The following is a 24,631-nucleotide window of genomic DNA, read 5'->3' on the forward strand; positions in this document are numbered from 1 at the left end:
CCCCCCGCCGCTGCCACCGAGGCCTGTAAGCCGCCTGAGACAGGGCTTTTACGGCCCGGTGCATCCAGCGCAGCCGACCTTCGTTTCGCCCCAGCTGCCTGATATATGGCGGTGTGTGGAGGCGACATGGCAGCCATTTAAAACGAAGGCCCCAGTAGCCGCTATGGCAGGCATCATCAAGGTGGAGGTCCGCTCGGACCTAAATGTTCGGGTGTGCCCCCCCTTGATGAGAGCCTGGCGGCCCATCTGCTTCCGCGAGCGGCTGGTTGGGCAGAGGGTAAACGACCCCTGCCCCCGCTGCCCCGGGACAGAGACACTCTGGAATATCTCGACAAGATGTTCAAGCTCGGTACGCAGATGGCGGCTGCAGCGGATAATATCGGCGTGTTGGACGTCTCCCTGATCACCCCTCAGGCAGTCGTCCCCGCCCTTCTGTCTCAGGACGGGAGCGATTATCCGGACCGCGCTATAGGTCAGATGAATAATTTGATTCATTGCATGGCCACTGCAGCAGGGCGGGTGATTTCCTTGGCCACAGTGGCGTCTCGTCACGTGTGGTTGGGACTCACTGCCCTATCTAAGAAAGACCGAGAAGATCTCCTCGGAGCCCCCGTGTCCACGGAGGGGCTCTTTGGGTCGATCTCCTCGGTCACTCAGCGCTTCAGCCGCCTGGAGGAGGAAAGGATCCAGTTTAGCCGCATACTACCGCTGGCTCCTCCTCCGGCCCCGCTACGCGTTCCTCCGCGCGTTTCCATGCAGGTGAGGGAGCGCAGTGCGACAGTGAAGCGGAGGGAGAGACGCGGCACCATCCACCTCTACGGCCCATCCCGTGGTACCGGCGTATCGGCAGCCACGGGGGCGGGCTGCCCGACCTCGGCATGCTCCTCAGCAGCAGAGAGCGGCCGGGTCGGGTGCGCCGTCTGCCCGGAGCTGACTGGCGGTGGGAGGTAGCGTCTCGGCAGGGGGAGAAAATCTCTGTGCCCGGGACGCAAGGGCGCATCCCGCCTCCTCCCTATTTGATGCACAGATTCCTTTGAGAACCTTTAAAAACCTTAACGTCAGCGATGTAAATGTGCATGTAAAAGGTCTGCAAAGGCTAAAATCCCTGTGTTCCCTCCAGAGGGTGTTTCTCTCCAGCAAATCAAAGCATGTAAACAGGTTACTGTAGAGGCACAAAAGAAAACACTAATATGAACCTGGGGTTGTGGGTCTGTTGGCATCTGACCCCCTCCCCGGACGTAATGCGCTTCGCTGTTCTCGGGCCCTCTGAGTGTCCTGGAATGGGCGAGGGGCGCGCTGGGCCCTTACAGGGCTGGAGGGCTACTCTCCTCCTACCGACAGGCGGGAGGGGGGTAGCCCTCCACACTTTAGTCCACACACACCCTGCACGGGGTCAGTGTATGAGTGTGGGGCATGGGCTCTGGCGCTCTCCCTGTTATCCCTAGGGTTTCAGGTAGGCAGGCGTGTGGTAAGGCCATTCGGGGCCGAGGGGGCTCTCCCCATCCGTCTATGGGCGGGGGGGGGGGGGGTTAAAGGAGAATGTAAGGCAGCAGCTGCTGACCAGAATAGCCAGTAAGGGGCAGTAGGGTGGAATGTTGTTGTTGGACGACAGTGCGCGTATACATCGGGGCTCCACCCACTGTACCCAAAGTAGTGTCCAGTAGAGGGCGGAGCCTGTGAGAGATATAACGTTGGGTTACGTATTGTAACCCTTCTTATATTAGCACAGGCGGAGCCCTCTACTCAGGGCACTGTATGTCCTATTCCGCTCGCTGGAGAGAGGTGTAGGATGATAGTCAGGAGGCGAGGTCTCCTTTTATACAGTGTGATGGGCGCGCATTCAAGTAGGCCCGCCCAAGGCCGGCTACGCCTATAGAAGTCTCATGGGAGAATGCTTGCAGGGTAAGGTAGTACCCATAGAGTCCAGTAGAGGGCTCCGCCTGTGCTAATATAACAAGGGTTACAATACGTAACCCAACGTTTCAGCCCTGTTTCCAAAGTGCTGATTCTCTGTCTGTTACTTTAGATGAAAATAAGGAGCCCCTCCCCACGCCCCTCTGAGAGACATTTGGTTACAAAGAACACAAGAAGAAGAGGGGACACATGTTGATGTAGAAGAGACATGGAGAAGAGGGGACACATGTTTATGTATAAAAGACATGAACAAGTGGATTTTGCATCATACTGTAGGTGACCTTTAATAATTTCTCTTCATGTCTCCTCCAGGGCCCTGAGTGGGGGGGCGGACCATCGGACCTTCCCCAGCAGAGGAACGTTCAGCCTCGAACTGATCCCACTCTCCCACAGCTCACCTTCCCAGTAAAGACCCTCCCCCTCCTGACTCCCAGCTCTCCCACTCCTCCATCTTCCTCCTCCAGACCCTCCCTGGCTGCGGCCCCCTCCCTCGGTGAGTCTTGTGGTGGAGATTATTGATATTAACTAGTCAAAGAGATGTCTTTCTGGTTCTTTCATCTTTTGCAAAAGAGGCAAACAACATGAAGAGCAATGTGTCCCCAGCCGAGTGCAACTACTCACACTGAAGAGCTTTTATACAATGAATACATGCTTAGTCACGAGACAACTGACCCCTGACCCTATCAGAGTACAATAGACCCCCTGACCAGATCACCGATCACCAGAGATGGCAAGAGTACACACATACTTTACTCAAGTAGAAGTACAGATACTCGTGTTTAAAAATACTCTGGTAGAAGTACTGACTAAACTTCTTTACTCAAGTAAAAGTAAAGAAGTATGGGCTTTGAAGTACCCATAACTAGCAGCTGTTTTAAAGAGTACCTGACCTCCCTTTATATTAATAGAACAATAATGTCATTGTTAGCTAATGAATGTTTCCATGGTGACCAACGGCAACATGACAACGTTTTCATTGGTCCCTCTTCTTTAGAGAAGAGCAGGAAATGATGGATACACGGATCGTGTTCAAATCAATAGGCACGCAATGACTCTAAATAATAATGATCACGCCACCAAACACATATTCAGACTAAAGGAACCAGCCTGTTTGGAAAATGAGAGAAGTAGAAACTACAGGTATTTGTGTTCAACATGTAAGAAGTCAGAGTGAAAAGTCGAGTAAAGTACAGATACCAGAACAATGTACTTAAGTACAGTAACAAAATATTTGGACTCCACTACTTCCCACTTCTGCTGATCACCCACTGTGTGGTCACATGACACTTTGTGACTGATCACTTCCTGAGTGCTGAGACCTACCGGGTGTTTCTCAATCTCGAGTACGCTTGCTTGTTAGCACATGTCTTCCGAACCACTTGCTTCAGAAGCGAGGCAAGAATACTTCCTGGCATTCGGAAAACAAAGAGTGGAACAGGCTAGCAAGTGTGCAGGTGTGCGTCATCTGAGAGGCCCCGCCTTACATTTTCCGCCACAGATTTGGGGAAATTGGTCCGTGCGCAAAGCATTGTGGGGATTTTAAGGCCGCGGAGTCTACTCATGTGCAGCCTCGAAATGTCTCCAAACGAAGTACGCCGGCCTCGGTAGAATTCCAAGTATGCTGGACATTGGAACAGTCCTTCGGCGGCACTCGACGACGTAGTATGCTTGAAATAGTGGCTCTGGAGCATCCTTCCTCTACATTGAGAAACACCCACTGTCTCTTGACATGTAAGGCTTACAGAATTGTATTATGTATATGTTAAATATAACATCCTAGCATTACATTCTCTGATAATCCTAATTTCATCCCAGTCTCCTCCGGGGGTCGAGGTAATGGCGGTGCCTTCGGCTCACGAGTTCCACTGGCAGAGTTTGTCTCGGCTGGCCAGCGGGCGCGTGTACCACTCCCTGTGTGAGGTGGGGGGGCAGATGTACATGCTGGGGGGCTGCGACGCCGTGGGGAGACCCTCCCCCGCTCTGGAGCTCTACTCCCCTGAGGTATAAGACTCTATCGGATGTTTCACTGGAGAGACACTGCATTGCTCTTAAAGACAACAGCAAATCATTATAGTGATAAACACACACACAGTCAAATGATATTGTTTTTAAATCCTAAAACCTGACAAACGAACAAAAAGGTTCCATCATTACAGTGACTGCATTTACATTTTCACTATTTAAAAAAAAATATATATATATATATATATATATATAATAATAATAATATAATAATAATAATACATAATATTTATATAGCGCCTTTCACGAAACCCAAGGTCGCTTCACAAGTCGGGCAGGGGGGGGGAGTAGGGGAAAAGAGGCAGACAGGTCAGGGGGGGGGGGGCAAGCAAGTAGCGGAAAAATAAACCTATCAAACTAACTATATATATATATATGTATAAAAAGCCCCCCTAGACAGGGTTACTAATACTAAAAATAATAATAATATTTATTATAAAAGAACAAGTAGAAGAATAAATAAATACATTACAAATATATTATTATTATTATTATTATAAAAATAAATAATTATAATAATACAAATAATAATAATTAAGAAAAAATGTAACAGTATTTCTCTTATAAAGCACATTTTAAGGTATTTAAAGACACTTAAAACATTTATTGAAATATTATTTAAAGGTCCCATGTCATGGCCATTTCTACTGATCATAATTCCATTGTTGAGGTCGACTAGAATAGATTTACATTGTTCAATGTTCCTAACTCACATTGGTTTCTCAAACAGCATCTCTGTAAAGTATGTGTATTCACTCTCTGTCCTAAACGGCTTGTTGGAGCTCCTGCAGATGGTTCCATTTGGACCTGGGTATGGTTACGTCACCATACTCAGGAAGAAACAAATGGAAAAAGAGAAATGTCCAACGAGGTGTTCTGGGGCAGCATAGACAGGTCTTCTCTGTGTTAGAGTTTTACTCCCTATAGGGTGTACTTTGAGGGCTTGGTACCGTTCACATGCAGAAAAAGCTTCATAACACACAAGGGGACGGCTGATAACCGGAAAAGCATGACATGGGACCTTTAAGAATCATTAAAACAACAAACTTAAAATATACGAAACACAACAACAATTAATCAGATCAAAAGCAGAAGAAGTGAGTTTATATTTTCTTTTTGAACATGGAGAGATCGGTGCAGTCGCGGATGTGTTTTGGGAGAGTGGGAGGGGGAGAATATGAATAAGTATAATTGGAAACAAATGAGCTCTATATATAAAGCAAATCCCAGCGCTGAGGAGGGGCACAACTAAGAAATACAAATGCAAAACCAAGGGAAAGACCAGCTTCAAGTAAATATGTCCCAATGTCCCTGTCTGCTTTAAAAATGAAGCAAAATATTATTTAAAAGATCATGAACATCATTATAACAACAGATCAAAAGCCTTTCTGAAGAAGGTTTGAGTCTTGCTTTGTCATTTGAACATGGAGGTGCAGTAAGGGATGTGTTTTGGGAGAGTGGGAGGGGGCCGCTAAGTATAATTGGAAACAAATGAGCTCTATATATAAAGCAAGTCCCAGCGCTAAGCAGGGGCACAACTAGGAAATACAAATGTTGAACCAAGGAATGCTGCTCTGTCTGAATGTCCCCGTCTGCAGGGGGATCGATGGATGACTTTGCCCCAGATGCCCACCCCTCGAGCGGGGGCCGCTGTGGCAGTGCTGGGGAAACAGATCCTGGTGGTGGGGGGAGTGGGGGAGGACCAGAGCCCCCTGAAGGTGGTGGAGATGTTCAACACAGAGGAGGGGAAGTGGAGGAAGAGGAGCACGCTGAGGGAGGCCCTGATGGGGGTGTCCATCACTGTGAAAGGTATGGTGAGACATGTCCTTATTGCAACTGTGTGGTGCCAAGGTGTTTGCAAAGTTGGCATGAATGAGACCAAAAAGGCGAGGATCTTTACAATTTGCTGTGTGGGGTGACAGTTATATTGGTTGGAAACAGAAGTCCTAAACACAAAGTCAACTATATTGTCAATCTTTCAGTTTATGTGTACAGACAGAGAGACCAAAATACCGTTTCCCACAATCCCAAATACAATAAGAAAGATATATACAAATATTTATATACCTATCAGGGTTCCTACGGTCATTGAAAACCTGGAAATGTCATGGAAATTCAAAATGCTAATTCCAGGACCTGGAAAAGTTATGGAAAACAATATTTTCCCCAACGTTTTGGAAAAGTCATGGAAATGTAATCAAAGTTGCATCAAATATAATTTATATTTGATCTAATTGCTGAAATAGTAATACTATAATCATAATAACTACTCTATCAATGAAACGTGAAATTACGTTTAACTGACGAGGTGTTTTGCTGCTGAGAGAGTGTAGTTGCTTTGTTGCTTTGTTGCGTGTAGAAGCTAGTAAGCCTATTTGATTTGTTTTAGATAGGCACAACATGTTTCATATGCAGACCTTATTTTCCTGTTCCATGTTAAAATAAATCATTTTCAGTGGTGCCGCTGAGAAAGATGAATATTTTTGGTCATGGAAAATTAGGTAAAGGTCCTGGAGAAGTCATGGAAAATCATTGGTGAAAAAGTGTATGAACCCTGACCTATATATATATATATATATATACAATCAACAGACACATTTGTATATATGCACACATTAAGACATAAATAAAAGCACATACACACAATAATCGCTCAATGTAAAACTCAAGGCAAACAATACTTATCAAAAACATATCTCCAACTCCAGAAAGCTTTCAGAGGAGAAGCTCTTCTGATGAGGAAATGTGTCCAAGACCGATCAGAGTATCTCATTTAAATCCCTGACTTATTTAACTATTCCCAATGTCACATGCATAAAAACATCAAATGGGTAATTGATGATGCCAAATATGTTTTATGATGCAGCAGCAGATGTGTTACATTATTCAGCAGGACTGCATCAAAAGTAAAAGCAGAGGAAATACAGAAACAATCCAGAGCATTAGCTCACTTTTAATTTCTTGCCCTGTGTTTTATAATACACCCATTTTTCCCTTTCCTGCAGTGTGCTCTATAGGATTTCCGTCTGCAAAGGTTCCCTCATAAGGGAGTTCCTCTCCAACACATTGTACGTGATAGGCTAAGGGGCGGGACATCTCTAAGCGGTTGACCAATCACAACAGAGCCGGCCAGCTAACCAATCAGAGCAGACTGGGCTCTGGTTTTAGACAGAGGGGGAAAAGAGGTGTAGCAGCACAGGCAGTATGAGAAGATAAAGAGCTTTTTGAACATGAACCTGTTAAGCCGAGAGCTGCGGGGTGTTTTTTCACGAAACTGTGTCTCAGGGCATCTTAATATTTAAAAACAAGAAGCGTCTAAATGAACCCTGAGCGAAAAAGGGGTTATTACTTATGGTAACTGCACATACAAGATATCAGATTGAAGCTGAGACTCCACAGATTATATAGCTATTAGTATCATCACTGAACAATCAGAACTCGCGACAGGGGAAGCAAACACAGACATCACAACACGTAGCTTTACGGAGCATTCACGGGAGATCGTCTCACCGTAGCTGTTGTTCTGATCAAAAATCGTGTTCAATGGCATTAAAACGAGAAAAAATGCTGCTAAAGGTTAATCCAATGTGTCTGTCACTTTGAAATGATTACTGATAATCCATCATTCCATTTTGATGTCAAAAACTGAGATTTCATATTAGCTGCTAATGATAGCCACCAGAGTGTATCGCAGCTTCCGGTTCCGGGGCATTCTGGCTGCGCATCCCTCATTCAGCAATGGGTAATGTTTAGATGGATTTTTAGGAACTTCCCCTCGATTCTATTGGCTCTAACGGTTCAAAAGAGATGTCAATCATCAAAATCGACCGAGGGGGGCCAGAGATATGGAAAATGCACCCAAATGACCCCAGAAGTGGTTTTTTTTTTCTAAATCCCTCTAAAAAGGTCAACCATCACTTGTTTTGCATCAATCTTGATTCAGGGTACTTATTATATGTTATAGTTTGGATTCCTAAAGCTTTTAGTCTCCTAACCCATCATTCAAGGGTGGTTTTCACTATAAGTACATTTTTATTTATTTTTTGTTTTACTATATTCAATCTGAATTTACTTTAAAATTAAAAAAATCTATATTGATCTTGACTTCTCTACATCCAACTCACAGGTTTATCATTACTTTGAGAAAAAAGATTATTAATTTAACCCTTTTAGAAGGGAAGTTATAGTCATTTGTTCTGGGAATGTCATTTTCGAGCCTGAGACCTGGAAAACAGGCTCAGGGCGTAACAGGTTAAAGCATGGAGACATGTCACACTAGAGGCACAACACACTAATATGAACCTGGAAATGAGCAGAATATGTCCTGTTTGATGATAATGTGTTTAGTGACTTCTCCATTACTTGAAATACTTTTAAGCTTGCATGTTACATAGAATATTCTGTCATGAGTATTCGGTATTCGGTATTCAGAGACTTTAACCAACCTGACATTAAATGTGTCAGAGATTAGTTTGTGCTATGTTTCTCATATCATCATTTTACTGTACGGTGTGTGTCTGTATCCTCAGAAGATGAATGCCTTACTGCTTTGTGCTGGACTCCACGGTGAGCTTTATCATTTCGAACACATTGCACGAACAACACTACAAACAACTGTTGAATCAACTTAAATTGTAGCCAAGAAGTCTTGGTCAGCTTTCCAAATCGATCTCAAAGGAGCCATGTTTTTCGTTGTGGGCTCACGATTATTCTCACAGTTTGCAGTCAGAGAGCGTGTCTTCTGCCGTGGATGAGTGTGTGTTCATGTCTGCTGGAACACAGATAGATGCTGCGGACACACGCTTAGTGGCCACGTAAAAACCACGCTCTCAATCTTTATCACCGGTCTTCAATTCTTGGCCTTTTTCTCACGTTTCATCCCCAAACAGACAAATAGTCTGACAAAAGTGATCGATAGGACCCAGTTAAAACTAATCTGGTATTTCAGAATGGATAGCCAGTTACACATTTGGCCTAATGATGCAATTTTTGTTGACATTTGTAGAATCATTATTTTCCCGATATAGGATAATGAGCTTTTGGTAATGGGGTTATTCCATTTAGTTATTTATGCAACGTAGATGCATTAAAGGTTGAGACAAAATGTATTAAGAAACCAGCAATGTTTCTCTGCAGCTCTTCTTCTCTTCTCTTGTATTTCCCCCTCGCGTCGACACCCTCTCCCTCTTCAATTCTTATGCTGGAGGTGTTATGTCGAAGTGCCAGACGCGGACTCCTGCGTTTTTATTATTCTGCTGCCGTACGAGCTGTCCTTCCCGTGTCTGTCACACTCCTCTGCTTCGTCACAAACGTCTCAGCCAACTCTCCGAGCTTTGCAGATTTCTAGCACTACATAAAACAAAGTGCCAAGGAGGTGTTTCCATCTCGTCTTTCACAAGTTAATTGTTGTTGATCTTGCTGTTATTGTTGCTCAAACTCATTTTAAAGAGGACACATTTTGCTCATTTTCAGGTTCATATTAGTGTGTTCCTTTTGTGCCTCTACAGTAACCTGTTTGCATGCTTTGAATTGCTGGAGAGAAACTCCCTCCCGCTTTTGCAGACCATTTACATGCACAAGAACCTATAGAAAACACGACAGGGAAGGGAGAACCCCCAAAAAGCACAATAGGGCCTCTTTAACCAAGTTCTGATGTGAAGATGATTCACATTTTGAAATGAAATCCATAAAATTCTTGATTTTATTGAACATTGCTTGCTCATGGGATGCATTATGAATACATGAAGCACTTAAATGGACAATCTGTGTGTGTGTGTGTGTGTGTGTGTGTGTGTGTGTGTGTGTGTGTGTGTGTGTGTGTGTGTGTGTAGACGGCCGTGCCCTGGCAGTGGGGGGGATGGGTGCTGACCTGCTCCCTCGCAGCATCCTGCAGCAGTACGACCTTCGAAAGGACGTTTGGGCGCTGCTTCCTCCGATGCCCACCGCGCGCTACGATGCTAACACATACCTGCTGGCTAACAAGCTCTATGTGGCAGGTACACACATCCCACTGTGGTTTGTTTTATTAAAGGTCCCCTATTATTCTGTTTTTCATCAATATATTACAGGTCTCAGATATATACAGAGCCTGTCTCTGATTGGCTGAAACACCAAACAGATCATTGCAGCATTACCCATAATCCCCTCTGTTTCAGCCCTGTTTCCAAAGTGCTGATTCTCTGTCTGTTACTTTAGATGAAAATAAGGAGCCCCTCCCCACGCCCCTCAGAGAGAGATTTGGTTAAAAAGAACTCAATGGTGCTCTAGGAGGAGATTCAGGTGATAAGGGGGGGGGGTACCTTGGTTGGTGATTGGCTAATGGTTAGTCAAGACAAAACATCGTTATGACATCATCAAGTGGCCAAAATCTGATCAAATCATTTTCAGACAGGTTTTTATAGAAATGGATCAAAAAGAGAGAGAATCTTTGTTCCTGAAACTTTCAGAGTGTCTTTCCACAGAGGGGACACATGTTGATGTAGAAGAGACATGAAGAAGAGGAGACATGAAGAAGAGGGGACACATGTTGATGTAGAAGAGACAGGAAGAAGAGGGGACACATGTTGATGTAGAAGAAACATGAAGAAAAGGGGACACATGTTGATGGAGAAGAGACATGAAGAAGAGGGGACACATGTTGATGTAGAAGAGACACGAAGAAGAGGGGACACATGTTGATGTAGAAGAGACATGAAGAAGAGGGGACACATGTGGATGTAGAAGAGACATGAAGAAGAGGGGACACATGTTGATGTAGAAGAGACATGAAGAAGAGGGGACACATGTTGATGGAGAAGAGACATGAAGAAGAGGGGACACATGTTGATGTAGAAGAAACATGAAGAAAAGGGGACACATGTTGATGGAGAAGAGACATGAAGAAGAGGGGACACATGTTGATGTAGAAGAGACACGAAGAAGAGGGGACACATGTTGATGTAGAAGAGACATGAAGAAGAGGGGACACATGTGGATGTAGAAGAGACATGAAGAAGAGGGGACACATGTTGATGTAGAAGAGACATGAAGAAGAGGGGACACATGTTGATGGAGAAGAGACATGAAGAAGAGGGGACACATGTTGATGTAGAAGAGACATGAAGAAGAGGGGACACATGTTGATGTAGAAGAGACATGAAGAAGAGGGGACACATGTTGATGTAGAAGAGACATGAAGAAGAGGGGACACATGGTGATGTAGGAGAGACATGGAGAAGAGGGGACACATGTTGATGTAGAAGAGACATGGAGAAGAGGGGACACATGTTGATGTAGAAGAGACATGAAGAAGAGGGGACACATGTTGATGAAGAAGAGACATGAAGAAGAGGGGACACATGTTGATGTAGAAGAGACATGGAGAAGAGGGGACACATGTTGATGTAGAAGAGACATGAAGAAGAGGGGACACATGTTGACGTAGAAGAGACATGAAGAAGAGGGGACACATGTTGATGTAGAAGAGACATGAAGAAGAGGGGACACATGTTGATGTAGAAGAGACATGGAGAAGAGGGGACACATGTTGATGTAGGAGAGACATGGAGAAGAGGGGACACATGTTGATGTAGAAGAGACATGAAGAAGAGGGGACACATGTTGATGTAGAAGAGACATGGAGAAGAGGGGACACATGTTGATGTAGAAGAGACATGAAGAAGAGGGGACACATGTTGATGTAGAAGAGAAATGAAGAAGAGGGGACACATGTTGATGTAGAAGAGACATGAAGAAGAGGGGACACATGGTGATGTAGAAGAGACATGAAGAAGAGAGGACACATGTTGATGTAGAAGAGACATGAAGAAGAGGGGACACATGGTGATGTAGAAGAGACATGAAGAAGAGGATTTTGCATAATAGGTGACCTTTAAACAATATGGTGTTTATCATGAACAAGTATTCCTCAAAATGTCAGTATTTTTACTTTTATTTTCTTACAATCTTTCAGGCGGCCGCCAGTGTAAGCGACCAGTGAAGGCCTTCGAGGTGTTTGACGCAGAGACGCGCTCTTGGACTACGTTACCCAGCATGCCTTGTAAACGTTCATATGGGGGCGTGCTATGGGACGTAAACGGGAGGTTGTGTCTGCTCGGAGGACTGCGGCAGGGAGGACACCAGAGCTCAAAGTTCACCAAGAACGTCAACATCTTTGACACCAACCAAGGTACGAAGACACGTCTCTTTATCGTGTGTCATTTCATAATAGCAGAAGAGGGAGAAGTACTCAGATCTAGTACTTGAGTAAAAGTAGAAGTACTCAGATCTTGTACTTGAGTAAAAGTAGAAGTACTCAGATCTTGTACTTGAGTAAAAGTAGAAGTACTCAGATCTTGTACTTGAGTAAAAGTAGAAGTACTCAGATCTTGTACTTGATTAAAAGTAGAAGTACTCAGATCTTGTACTTGAGTAAAAGTAGAAGTACTCAGATCTTGTACTTGATTAAAAGTAGAAATACTCAGATCTTGTACTTGAGTAAAAGTAGAAGTACTCAGATCTTGTACTTGAGTAAAAGTAGAAGTACTCAGATCTTGTACTTGAGTAAAAGTAGAAGTACTCAGATCTTGTACTTGAGTAAAAGTAGAAGTACTCAGATCTTGTACTTGATTAAAAGTAGAAGTACTCAGATCTTGTACTTGAGTAAAAGTAGAAGTACTCAGATCTTGTACTTGATTAAAAGTAGAAGTACTCAGATCTTGTACTTGAGTAAAAGTAGAAGTACTCAGATCTTGTACTTGAGTAAAAGTAGAAGTACTCAGATCTTGTTCTTGAGTAAAACTAGAAGTACTCTGATCTTGTACTTGAGTAAAAGTAGAAGTACTCAGATCTTGTACTTGATTAAAAGTAGAAGTACTCAGATCTTGTTCTTGAGTAAAAGTAGAAGTACACAGATCTTGTATTTGATTAAAAGTAGAAGTACTCAGATCTTGTACTTGAGTAAAAGTAGAAGTACTCAGATCTTGTACTTGAGTAAAAGTAGAAGTACTCAGGTCTTGTACTTGAGTAAAAGTAGAAGTACTCAGATCTTGTACTTGAGTAAAAGTAGAAGTACTCAGATCTTGTACTTGAGTAAAACTAGAAGTACTCTGATCTTGTACTTGATTAAAAGTAGAAGTACTCAGATCTTGTACTTGAGTAAAAGTAGAAGTACTCAGATCTTGTACTTGAGTAAAAGTAGAAGTACTCAGATCTTGTACTTGAGTAAAAGTAGAAGTACTCAGATCGTGTTCTTGAGTAAAAGTAGAAGTACTCAGATCTTGTACTTGAGTAAAAGTAGAAGTACTCAGATCTTGTACTTGAGTAAAAGTAGAAGTACTCAGATCTTGTACTTGAGTAAAAGTAGAAGTACTCAGATCTTGTACTTGAGTAAAAGTAGAAGTACTCTGATCTTGTACTTAGTAAAAGTAGAAGTACTCTGATCTTGTACTTGAGTAAAAGTAGAAGTACTCAGATATTGTACTTGAGTAAAAGTAGAAGTACTCTGATCTTGTACTTGAGTAAAAGTAGAAGTACTCTGATCTTGTACTTGAGTAAAAGTAGAAGTACTCAGATCTTGTACTTGAGTAAAAGTAGAAGTACTCAGATCTTGTACTTGAGTAAAAGTAGAAGTACTCAGGTCTTGTACTTGAGTAAAAGTAGAAGTACTCAGATCTTGTACTTGAGTAAAAGTAGAAGTACTCAGATCTTGTACTTGAGTAAAACTAGAAGTACTCTGATCTTGTACTTGATTAAAAGTAGAAGTACTCAGATCTTGTACTTGAGTAAAAGTAGAAGTACTCAGATCTTGTACTTGAGTAAAAGTAGAAGTACTCAGATCTTGTACTTGAGTAAAAGTAGAAGTACTCAGATCGTGTTCTTGAGTAAAAGTAGAAGTACTCAGATCTTGTACTTGAGTAAAAGTAGAAGTACTCAGATCTTGTACTTGAGTAAAAGTAGAAGTACTCAGATCTTGTACTTGAGTAAAAGTAGAAGTACTCAGATCTTGTACTTGAGTAAAAGTAGAAGTACTCTGATCTTGTACTTAGTAAAAGTAGAAGTACTCTGATCTTGTACTTGAGTAAAAGTAGAAGTACTCAGATATTGTACTTGAGTAAAAGTAGAAGTACTCTGATCTTGTACTTGAGTAAAAGTAGAAGTACTCTGATCTTGTACTTGAGTAAAAGTAGAAGTACTCAGATCTTGTTCTTGAGTAAAAGTAGAAGTACTCAGGTCTTGTACTTGAGTAAAAATAGAAGTACACAGATATTGTACTTGAGTAAAAGTAGAAGTACACAGATCTTGTACTTGAGTAAAAGTAGAGGTACTCAGATCTTGTACTTGAGTAAAAGTAGAAGTACACAGATCTTGTACTTGAGTAAAAGTAGAAGTACACAGATATTGTACTTGAGTACAAGTAGAAGTACCAGAGTGTAGGAATACTCTGTTACAGTAAAAGTCCTGCATTCAAAATGTTCCTCAAGTAAAAGTAGAAAAGTATTCTCATCAAAATATAGTGAAAGTAGCGACAGTAAAAGTAGTCATTGTGCAGATTGGTCCATTTCAGAATAATATATATGATATGTTTTATAATGATTGATCATGAAAGTGTTCTCAAAGCTGCTAAAGGTGCAGCTAGTTTGAATGACTTTGTATACTGCAGGGTAGCTTGTGAATTTACTCCAGGTGGAACTAAAGTCTGATTTAACACTTGATTATATTTCCCATATATTCCCTCTACATTCATTGGACTGAGCCCAGAGCGACAGATTGGAGGCGGGGCTTAGGGAAAACTCAAGTACACATTCTCTATGGGCCCTTTAAGACTCTGGTTGATCCGGGTACTTTTCAGATCTACAGTCAATCAATTTTGGGCTTTATGCTCCACTAAGCAACTTTCCTCAGACGCTTTAATGACCTCAAAACTTGGAATAAATCTGCAACTATCTGCATCGTTACAACAAGAAGAACTGATCATTTGTTCTCAGTCATTTGCATAAGCTGACCTTTTTACAATTGTTTCGAGGCCATTTTTCATGCTGTGTTAATTTTCTTTTCCACACTCCATGCTTTTTGTGTTTTTGCATCTTCACTTGTTGCCACCTGCCCGCAGCGCCAAGTTGACTGATTGTGTGTGTGTGTGTGTGTGTGTGTGTGTGTGTGTGTGTGTGTGTGTGTGTGTGTGTGTGTGTGTGTGTGTGTGTGTGTGTGTGTGTGTGTGTGTGTGTGTGTGTGTGTGTGTGTGTGTGTGTGTGTGTGTGTGTGTGTGTGTGTGTGTGTGTGTGTGTGTGTGTGTGTTTGTGTGTGTGTAAGGCGTGTGGTGCAGTGGATTGTGTGTTGGTGTTGGGATCAGGGGGTCACAGGTTCAAACCCCACAGCAGTCAGCATGTCGTTGTGTCCCTGACACACTTCACCCCATATTGCTCCTGTGGGGATTGTCCACAGTATTGAGTATGTTAGTGGCTTTGGATAAAAAGCGTCTAACAAGTGACATGTCATGTAATGTGTGTGTGTCCTGCCAGTTCTAGCCTTTTCAGCCATAATACCTGATATTAAAAAAAACACACACACACACACACACACATGCTTTGTGACAGAGAGGGTTGTTAAGATACTGTGAACTTTTCCAAATATGTCAGAATTAATAGCATGGAAATACTGTATGTGTAAAACACTCCAGCTGGAACTGCAGTTACAACAAAAGCCATCTTGACTTATTTAGCTGCCTTTAAGCAGGACGTGACTTTAGTGAGCAGTTGGAATGAGGACAGACCCTCAGGAGGGGACGAAGCATTTACATAACACTGCTTTTTATGCAGCGCTGTACCTCAGACTGTAAATTATCAGGTGTTTTGGTTCATGTTGAAAAGATGACGCTTGCATATTTCAGAGAGGATTTTTACACCTGAAACCCCCCAAAGAAGGAAGTGTAGGTATGGTTTTACATTTAAGGAAATATTCACGTCTGCTTTTTTGCAGAGGGAGAAGAGATTGAGAGATTAAATTGACCTTTATTGTCATAATACTTGCAAACATCAACATAGTTTGGTAAGATTAGCATATAGAGTGGAAGCAAGAGGAAACAGCAACCTGACTTTTTAAAAAAATGCCTACGAGCAACTATTTATTTGATTTGCACAATTGTTCCTGCTTGTTAAACTCATACATATACAGAAATGTAAAAATTATAAGGGCAGATATTTATTGATGAACAACACTCCAGATATGATGCGGTAGTGGGTGGTTAAACAAGCCGGATACATTAAAGAGGAAATCTTCGTGTAGGTCTTAGGGTGAACTACTTCATATAATGGGATTTGAATTATTGTATAAAGCCCGATTAATGGCCTCAAGTGAGGTCACACCTCATGTGACACTGCATTGGTTAGATCCTATTGGGTAGAAAGCAACACTGGGCAATCAAGGGGCCAAAAACTCAAATGAAGTTTAAAAAACGATATATTGTCAGGACATGTAAACTTGACTAAAACACCAAATTAGTTTAAATTAAGTATTAAATATTACACAACTGTTTAAAATACTTCAAATATATGAATGTAAGTCCACACCATGTTCATCTTGGCTCCCAGGTGTTTGTCATGTAATCAACAAGCTGGAAGTAAGTCAGTTGAAATGAAAGACATGTAGACACGTAAGACACGTAATAACAAAAGCATGATGTGAAAGTGAAACATGTCAAAAATCACAATAAATATTTAAACATTAAAGCGTTCCATAAAATCTATCCATCCATCCATCCATCCATCTTCTCCCGCTTATCCGTGGTCGGGTCGTTGAGGTATCAGTTCCAGCAGAGAGCCCCAAACGTTCTTTTCCCTGGCCACATCCACCAGCTCTGACTGGGGGATCCCAAGGCGCTCCCAGGCCAGCGAAGAGATATAATCCCTCCATCTGGTCCTAGGTCTACCCCTTGGTCTCTTCCCAGCTGGACGTGCCTGGAACACCTCCCTAGAGAGGCGCCCAGGTGGCATCCTAACTAGGTGCCCGAACCACCTCAACTGGCTCCTTTCGACGCGAAGGAGGAGCGGTTCAACTCCGAGTCCCTCCCGGATGACTGAACTTCTCACCTTATCCCTAAGGGAGACACCAGCCACCCTGCGGGGAAAACCCATCTCGACCGCTTGTACCCGCGATCTCGTTCTTTCGGTCATGACCCATCCTTCATGACCATAGGTGAGGGTAGGAAGGAAAATGGCGCGGTAGACAGAGAGCTTTGCCTTCTGGCTCAGCTCCCTTTTCGTCACAACGGTGCGGTAAAGCGACTGCAGTACCGCTCCCGCTGCTCCGATTCTCCGACCCATCTCACGCTCCATTGTTCCCTCACTCGAGAACAAGACCCCGAGATACTTGAACTCCTTCACTTGGGGTAAGGACTCATTCCCTACTTGGAGTGGACAGTCCATCGGTTTCCTGCTGAGAACCATGGCCTCAGATTTGGAGGTGCTGATCCTCATCCCAGCCGCTTCACACTCGGTTGTGAACCGATCCAGTGAGTGCTGAAGGTTGCAGACCGATGAAGCCACTAGAACCACATCATCTGCAAAAAGCTGTGGTGCAATCCTTAGTCCACCGAACTGCAGACCCCCTCCCCCACGACTACGCCTCGAAATCCGAACCATGTATATTACAAACAGGATTGTTGACAAAGCGCAGCCCTGGCGGAGGCCAGCCCTCACCTGAAATGTGTCCGACTTACTGCCGAGGACCCGGACACAGCTCTCGCTTTGGGAGTACAGAGATTGGATGGCCCTGAGTAGAGACCCCCTCACCCCATACTCCCGCAGCACCTCCCACAGTGACTCCCTGGGAACCCGGTCATACACCTTCTCCAAGTCTACAAAACACATGTAGACTGGATGAGCGTACTCCCAGGTACTCCAGGATCCTTGCGAGAGTGAAATGCTGATCCGTCGTTCCACAACGTTTACGTTCCATAAAATCTAACTGAAAATTAAAGTATAAAAACACACTTTACAACACATACAATAAATAAACCAAATAAAATACTTCACCATGTGACACTAGCATAACACAAATAAATGTCACACCTTTGTCCAGATGCATTGTGGAGCCAGGTTGTGATAGGCTAAGGGGCGGGACATCTCTAAGCGGTTGACCAATCACAACAGAGCCGGCCAGCTAACCAATCAGAGCAGACTGGGCTCTGGTGTCAGACAGAGGTTGAAAAGAGGTGCTGCAGCACAGGCAGTATGAGAAAAATAAAGAGCTTTTTGAACATTAAAGCATGGAGACATGTAGAGACACTACATACTGATATACACCTGAACATCAGCAGGAGAGGACTCTTTAAAGTAGAGACACTACATACTGATATACACCTGAACATCAGCAGGAGAGGACTCTTTAAAGTAGAGACACTACATACTGATATACACCTGAACATCAGCAGGAGAGGACTCTTTAAAGTAGAGACACTATATACTGATATACACCTGAACATCAGCAGGAGAGGACTCTTTAAAGTAGAGACACCACATACTGATATACACCTGAACATCAGCAGGAGAGGACTCTTTAAAGTAGAGACACTAAACTGATATACACCTGAACATCAGCAGGGGAGGACTCTTTAAAGTAGAGACACCACATACTGATATACACCTGAACATCAGCAGGAGAGGACTCTTTAAAGTAGAGACACTACATACTGATATACACCTGAACATCAGCAGGAGAGGACTCTTTAAAGTAGAGACACTACATACTGATATACACCTGAACATCAGCAGGAGAGGACTCTTTAAAGTTGAGACATACTGATATACACCTGAACATCAACAGGAGAGGACTCTTTAAAGTAGAGACAATACATACTGATATACACCTGAACATCAGCAGGAGAGGACTCTTTAAAGTAGAGACACTACATACTGATATACACCTGAACATCAGCAGGAGAGGACTCTTTAAAGTAGAGACACTACATACTGATATACACCTGAACATCAGCAGGAGAGGACTCTTTAAAGTAGAGACACTACATACTGATATACAACTGAACATCAGCAGGAGAGGACTTTTTAAAGTAGAGACACTACATACTGATATACACCTGAACATCAGCAGGAGAGGACTCTTTAAAGTAGAGACACTACATACTGATACACACCTGAATATCAGCAGGAGAGGACTCTTTAAAGTAGAGACACTACATACTGAAAATACATCTCTAAATTATCCTATCTCGCTCGATATGCTTATCCTATAAAATTGTAAATTAAAAGCCCTGTTCATCAAGTTTTCAATCAGTAAATAGATGCTTGTCAGTGTGGAAAGAGATAAGGACGCATTAAATCTCTTTCTTATTAACAGCAGCCACTTAGCTGTCAGACAAAGCATCTGTTAGCATTAACCTCAGCATGATACATGGTGCTCCACCCAAACAGGCTCTCATCGTAATTCTGTGCACGCTCTGTGTCCCACAACAAGGTGAAATGACTTCTCCGTCTGCCCTGCAAAGGCACCCCCAAAAGTAACAGGTGAACAAATTGAGGAGGGACCGGAAGGAGAAATTGGTAGAGCAAGAATCGATAAGTCATTTCAGACAGCTGGAGATACGGTCACAAGTCTGGAGAGGTTATTTGGAAAGCCAAATAAATAAAGCAGAATGTGGGAGTGATAATGTTAATGTATGATAATGCTGTTGAAAGTGAGGGAAAGAATGCCTCACAATACACACTAACACACTCTTACACTGACGCACACACACACACACACACACACACACACACACACACACACACACACACACACACACACACACACACACACACACACACACACACACACACACACACACACACACGCACACTAGGCAGCCGTACCCCATTTCTCCAATCTAATTTTGGTGGAGATGAGATGGGGGATGAGCTGCGGGGGGGAGGGGGGGAGGGCAGGGGATGGGGAGCGTTTTAAATTACAAGATCCAGAAACAGATTGCTTTATTATCCATCTCCAGCAATATCTCCCCCCCCCCCCCCGCACACACCCACACACACACACACACACACACACACACACACACACACACACACACACACACACATATTCTATTACTGTTCCATATCTGCAGTATTAAGACACGCACCTGTTAGCTGGTGTGTTGGCGCTGTGGGCAGGTGAAAACCAGTGAAGATGCAAGTGTGGAAAAGAAAATTAACACAGAATGAAAAATAGCCTTTATGTAAATTACTGAGAAGGAATTATCAGTTCCTCTTGTTGTAACGATGCAGATACTCATGGATTTAATTGTCCACGTTTTGAAGTCATTAAAGTGTCTGAGGAAAGTTGCTAAGTGGAGCATAAAGTCCAAAATGGATTGACTGTAGATTTTAAAAATACCAGGATCAACCAGAATCACGTGTACTGGAGTTTTCCTTAAGCCCCGCCTCCAATCTGTCGCTCTGGGCTCAGTCAAACTCAAGGTCTTTAGGACCCTACTGATTTAAATAAGGGCTATTCAAGTGTTCGTGCTGAATAGTTAATTAGAGAATAATTATCCGTTGATTTCCAGACGTCTCTTTCCCAATGTAAGTCAACGGGAAGAAGTATTTTGGGCCTAATGATGTTACACTGACATCAAAGTGTAGTACCATGGTTTGGCCACTATGAACATTTGCTTCAATGGCTGGTGCATTTCCATGGGTCTCCATAGAGCATGTTGAGTTTTTCTTTAGCCTCCGATTCGATACCGTAGCATCACAGCTAGTCTCTGATAAGTTGAATGAATGGAGAGGGAAACAAATTCAGCTTGTAGCACATTTTACGACTTTTAGACCGTAATGATTTAAATAAGAGCTATTCAAGTGTTCGTCCTGGCAAGTTGGTTTGCGTTTTATTTTTTATTATCCACTTTACAGATGTCTTTCGTAATTTAAGTCAATAGGAGTTAGTATTTGGGGCCCAATGAGTCACGGACTGTAGGACGTGGTAGTGCCACTGTTTGGCCGCTATGTAAAATGTTCTTGTTATGTTTGTTTGCATTAAAACTTATTATGCTACACATGTATATAGTTTGACTTCTTGACAGTTCCAAAAACAAGATAAAGTGAGTATTAATGGTGAGCATGAGCACTCAATCTTAATCTGTAAGAAGAGAGTTAAAAGGGACAGAAACTGAATTTGCTATGTGACTCAGTTATACACTATGTCACTTATAGTCTTATTAGGCGCTTTCGCACCGCAGTACTTTTCCGACAAAGGTTCATGAGAACTCTTTAGTTCTGATGAACTAAGTACAGATCGCGTTCACACCGGAATAAGTCCCTGAGGGTGGATTAGGCAAATGAAGCCGCTGACGTCCCTTCTTCTTCTTCTGCTTTGGGTTTACTGGCAGGCCGTAAACAACTTCACGGCGTATACTGCCACCCGAAGTCCCCGGCCGGAAGTCCCCGGAGTTGGGGACTGGCGCCTTCCGAGTAAATCGCCAGAAACGCCGACACCTCCTCATCTCCACCGCTCCCACGTTTTCTTTTGCGTTTGTGTGCTGGGCTAATGCTAATAATGCTAATGCGAGGATAATAAAATGGCGGCTTCACAAAAAGTTTGGGGAGTTTTACGGGGCGTGGTTTGCAATCCGCCCAGCCAATCAGACATAGGAACCTTTTCCCCCATGAAAGTACCTGCTCATAGCAGGGACTGAAAAGGGGGTAAAAAGGTTCTCATGAACTCATTTTAGTTCCGGCTCTTTTTGGTGTGAACGCAACATTTCGGAACTATATCGGAAATAAAGTGGGAAAAGTACTGCGGTGGGAACGCGCCTATTGTGTCGGAAAACTGCATCTAATCTTCATGCTTTCTCAGATGTTGAAACTAAAACAGAAATGCAAAAGATGGGAATACTTTTTTTGCCAATTTGGGTGAACCATCCCTCTGAAGTGGATTCTCTGTTTCCAATAGCTGAAATTATTCTGCTTTTACTGTCTCTACAACAGAATACAAAGACATCAGAAGCTTCTCTGAGGCATCTCAGGCAACAGAAACAAAAAACACAAATGATGCAATCCCTCTGGAACCAACTAGGAATAAATGCATTCCCACTAAAAACTGCCCAAAATACCTCAAAGCAGAAGTAATCAAGCAGAAATGAGAAAAGCGCAAATGTGCTTTTGTTTTGGCCATCGCTAAGGGCCAATGTGTGATTATTGAAAATGCCACGAAATAATAGAGGGATTCTGTCCAAGTGTGGTCAGCTCACATGGCAGACAGAAATAATCCATCAGAGACAGAGGAGCAATCACCATCCTCTTCTCATTTTAATCACGATGGACAATTACAGAGGCGAGCTGTGGAAGAAATGTCTACAAAGCCCGTCTTCAGAGAATCGCCTCATCTCCCTCGCTCTTTTGTCTCTCTCTCTCTGTATTTTCTCTGCCTCTCCATCACTTTATTCTCCTCCTCTGTCTCCCTCCAGAGCAGCATAAAGCGTGCTGGTGTTTTCCCTCCATCGCACAAAAGAAAATCTTGGTGCAAAGACGTGTGTAATCCCTCCAAAGTAAATAGGAATAAAGCTCGCAGTCGCTCTCTCTCAGAGGACCCGATCATAAGTCTGCAGTGTGATGTGTTGACACAGCGGTAATTTAAAAAGCAACATCCAGACCGTTGCACTGTTTATAAAGGAATTACTGCTGTTGTAGCTCCCATCCTGCACACACTTTGTGCGTTTATGTTGTGGTTTATTCTCCATTGGCCGCTAAATGGAACCAAATAGATGATATCAAGGGTTCTTCTTACGGTCATTGAAAACCTGAAAAAGTCATGGAAATTCAAAATGCAAATTCCAGGTCCTGGAAAAGTTATGGAAAATGATATTTTTCCCAAAGTTTTGGAAAAGCCATGGAAATGTAACTAAAAATGCATTAAATTGAATTTATATTTTAGCTAATCGCCGAAATAGTAATATTTTAAGGATAATAAATACTGTATCGTAATGAAATGTAAAATGGCTTTTAACTGACGAGGTATTTTGCTGGTGAGAGATTTGAGTTGCTTTAGCGTGAAGCTAGTAAGCCTTGATTTGTTTTTGATCGGCACAACATGTTTCATATGCAGACCTTATTTTCCTGTTCCATGTTAAAATAAACCATTTTCGGTGGTACGCTGAGAAAGAGTAATGTTTTTGGTCATGGAAAATTAGGTAAAGGTCATGGAGAAGTCATTGGTGAAAAAGTGCATGAACCCTGGATATCTCACTTCTTCAGTATTAAGTATGAATTGACTTTAGATTCAAAGTGCAGGATTTTTTGTAGATCAAACATCTCTTTAGATCAATCATCATTAATAGATCATCCATTTTAATAAATGACTTTATTCTAATGCATACTCGATACTTGCAGGCTGGATAGGGTAAGGGGTGACCCTCAAACCACTTATCTATTTTGCGATTAACATATTTTGATTCACCATCAGATGCTTTTCCGTACTTTAAATGTAAATAATGTGCACAAGTGCATAAGAAACGTGAAAATATAGAACTTAACAAAAGCGCTATGACCTTGGTCAGAATATATAAACTGGCATGCTGATAAGAAATGTTGTACACGGCTAACTGCATTATACACAAATGAGAGTGTATTTGAAATACAAATAACAGCCAATAACGTCAGACAAACTCTGGATAACATCATCATCATCATCATCATCATCATCATCATCATCATCATCATCATCATCATCATCATCATTTATCAATATCATATTCCATTTACTTGTATATAGAGTCTTCTTGCACTATTTCTATTGTATTTGTATTTACTTGCACATCCTCAAAACATTCTCTTGTATTAATTGTATTTGTTTTTATTTGTTTCTATGTCCTATATATATTCATGTTGCTCTGCTGAAGGTTAATCCAATGTCTCTGTGTCTCTTTGAAACGATTACTGATAATCCATCACCATATTTATGGCAATAAGCCTAGTTTTAAGTTTTCAGAGCGTAACGTAGCTTTCGGTTTTGATGGATTTAGGAACCTCCCCTTTGATTCTATTGGCTCTAACGGTTCAAAAGATATGTCAATCACCAACATCGACCAATGGGTTCCAGATAAACGGTAAATCCACCCAAATGACCCCAGAGGTGTTTTTTTTTAATCTAAATCTCTCTAAAAATATCAAATGTACTTGTTTTGCATCAATCTTGATACAGGGTACTTATTATATGTTTTAGTTTGTATTTCTAAAGCTTTTAGTCTCCGATCCCATCATTCAAGGGTGGTTTTCACTTTAAATAATGTTTTTTTTTTTGGACGGACACTATAATTTATATTTCTTTACTATGTTCAATCTGAATTTACTTAAAATAAAAATAAATCTATATTGATTCTTACTTTTCAACATGCAACTCACAGATTTATCATTGCTTTGAGAAAAAACATTATTAATTTAACCCTTTTAGAAGTGAGGTTATGGTCATTTGTCAAAATTTGTCATTTTGGAGCCTGAGACCTGAAAAACAGGCTCAGGGCTCAACGGGTTAATACACATCCTTTTACTCGTTTAACACAAAAAGTGTTGCATGGCAACTTTGAGTACATCTTACATTTGGAAACACAATGCTACAGACACATTGAAATCAGTGCAGCTCACTGTTCACCACCAAATAACTCCTCTAATGAATGTAACATCTCACATCTGCAGTGTTAAGAGCAGAGTGGACATCCAGCTGTGGTCTGTTATCT

The 24,631-nt window shown here is 42.3% G+C and overlaps 1 protein-coding gene across 2 annotated transcripts in view; it reads left to right on the forward strand.

The window, feature by feature from the left end:
• Positions 1–24,631, forward strand: part of klhdc8a (kelch domain containing 8A) — a 96,354-nt gene that overhangs the window by 64,261 nt on the left and 7,462 nt on the right. For both annotated transcript variants that reach the window (XM_079683110.1, XM_079683109.1), the window contains 5 exons: positions 2,227–2,407; positions 3,730–3,915; positions 5,535–5,745; positions 9,768–9,932; positions 11,888–12,103. In XM_079683110.1, the coding sequence (XP_079539236.1) occupies positions 3,751–3,915; positions 5,535–5,745; positions 9,768–9,932; positions 11,888–12,103 (757 nt within the window). In that variant the 5' untranslated portion in view covers positions 2,227–2,407; positions 3,730–3,750. The remainder of the gene's footprint in view (positions 1–2,226; positions 2,408–3,729; positions 3,916–5,534; positions 5,746–9,767; positions 9,933–11,887; positions 12,104–24,631) is intronic.

The sequence above is a fragment of the Notothenia rossii genome, assembly GCF_949606895.1.
Source record: "Notothenia rossii genome assembly, chromosome: 5".
In the NCBI taxonomy this organism is placed as follows: Eukaryota; Metazoa; Chordata; class Actinopteri; order Perciformes; family Nototheniidae; genus Notothenia; species Notothenia rossii.